Here is a 762-nt window from a genome sequence, read left to right as displayed (position 1 = left end):
GGGGGGGGGGGGGGGCCGCCTGCCGTTGATTCTGCTCTTGCTGTGTCTGTGAATCAGAACCGCTGGATTGCATCTTATTGTTATTAAATAAAAAAATGGTGTAAGAATATAAATAATATTTATTTTTCTCTCTTTATAAATTAAATTGTAAATAAATCTGGGAGCTTAGAGAAGGAGAGGGAGAGGAGGATATGGAGAGGGAGACGGTTAGGGTCTAAGGGGAAGATTTAGGAGAGTGAGTGTTTTTTTTATGGAGGTGTAAGCGCTGTTGTGTTTAAGTCCGTTGGATCGAGGAAGTGAGGTTTGATCACAGCCGCTAGTTCTGCTCTCATGGATCCGCCGCCAGCTGCGTTTGCCTGGCTTTTTTCGGGTGCTGTGGGATATTTTCGGTTGATTTTAGATTTGTTTTGGATTTACTTTGAATAGCAGATTTAAACTAAACTTATCCGTTAGTTTTTTTTAATTATTTTATTATTATTATTCTGTTAATAAATAGTAAGGTTCTTGATTCTGTAGTGCAGGGTTTTTGTGTGATGAGAAGGAAACGCAGAGTTTGTTTTCTGAAATCAGCGTAGGGCTAAAAAACATAGTAAAGATAGTAAGATCAATATAGGGCTAAAAACAACTGTACGAAAATTGTGTGGTATATACTATAGTTGTTAAATTCAGATTGAAAACTAATTCAAATAATTTTAAATAAAATAACATTTTTCTGTTCTCCTCCGAATACTTGAATCTCTCTTCCGCTGAAGGGAGTTATCC

General features: G+C 36.9%; 1 protein-coding gene across 3 annotated transcripts in view; it reads right to left on the bottom strand.

Moving 5' to 3' along the window:
* The window catches only part of LOC105129901 (polyadenylate-binding protein RBP47-like), a 3835-nt gene extending 3442 nt beyond the window's left edge, over positions 1 to 393 (bottom strand). For 2 of the 3 annotated variants that reach the window (XM_011032161.1, XM_011032178.1), the window contains exon 1: positions 20 to 393. In XM_011032161.1, coding sequence (XP_011030463.1) covers positions 20 to 73 — 54 coding nt within the window. In that variant the 5' untranslated portion in view covers positions 74 to 393. Of the gene's footprint in view, positions 1 to 16 lie in introns of all 3 variants that reach the window. The other variant, XM_011032170.1, reaches the window with a different exon arrangement.
* Positions 394 to 762: the final 369 nt, after the last annotated feature.

This window comes from Populus euphratica, unplaced genomic scaffold (assembly GCF_000495115.2).
Source record: "Populus euphratica unplaced genomic scaffold, PopEup_1.0 scaffold2.1, whole genome shotgun sequence".
Taxonomy (NCBI): Eukaryota; Viridiplantae; Streptophyta; class Magnoliopsida; order Malpighiales; family Salicaceae; genus Populus; species Populus euphratica.
This window is presented reverse-complemented; position numbering and strand designations above follow the sequence as displayed.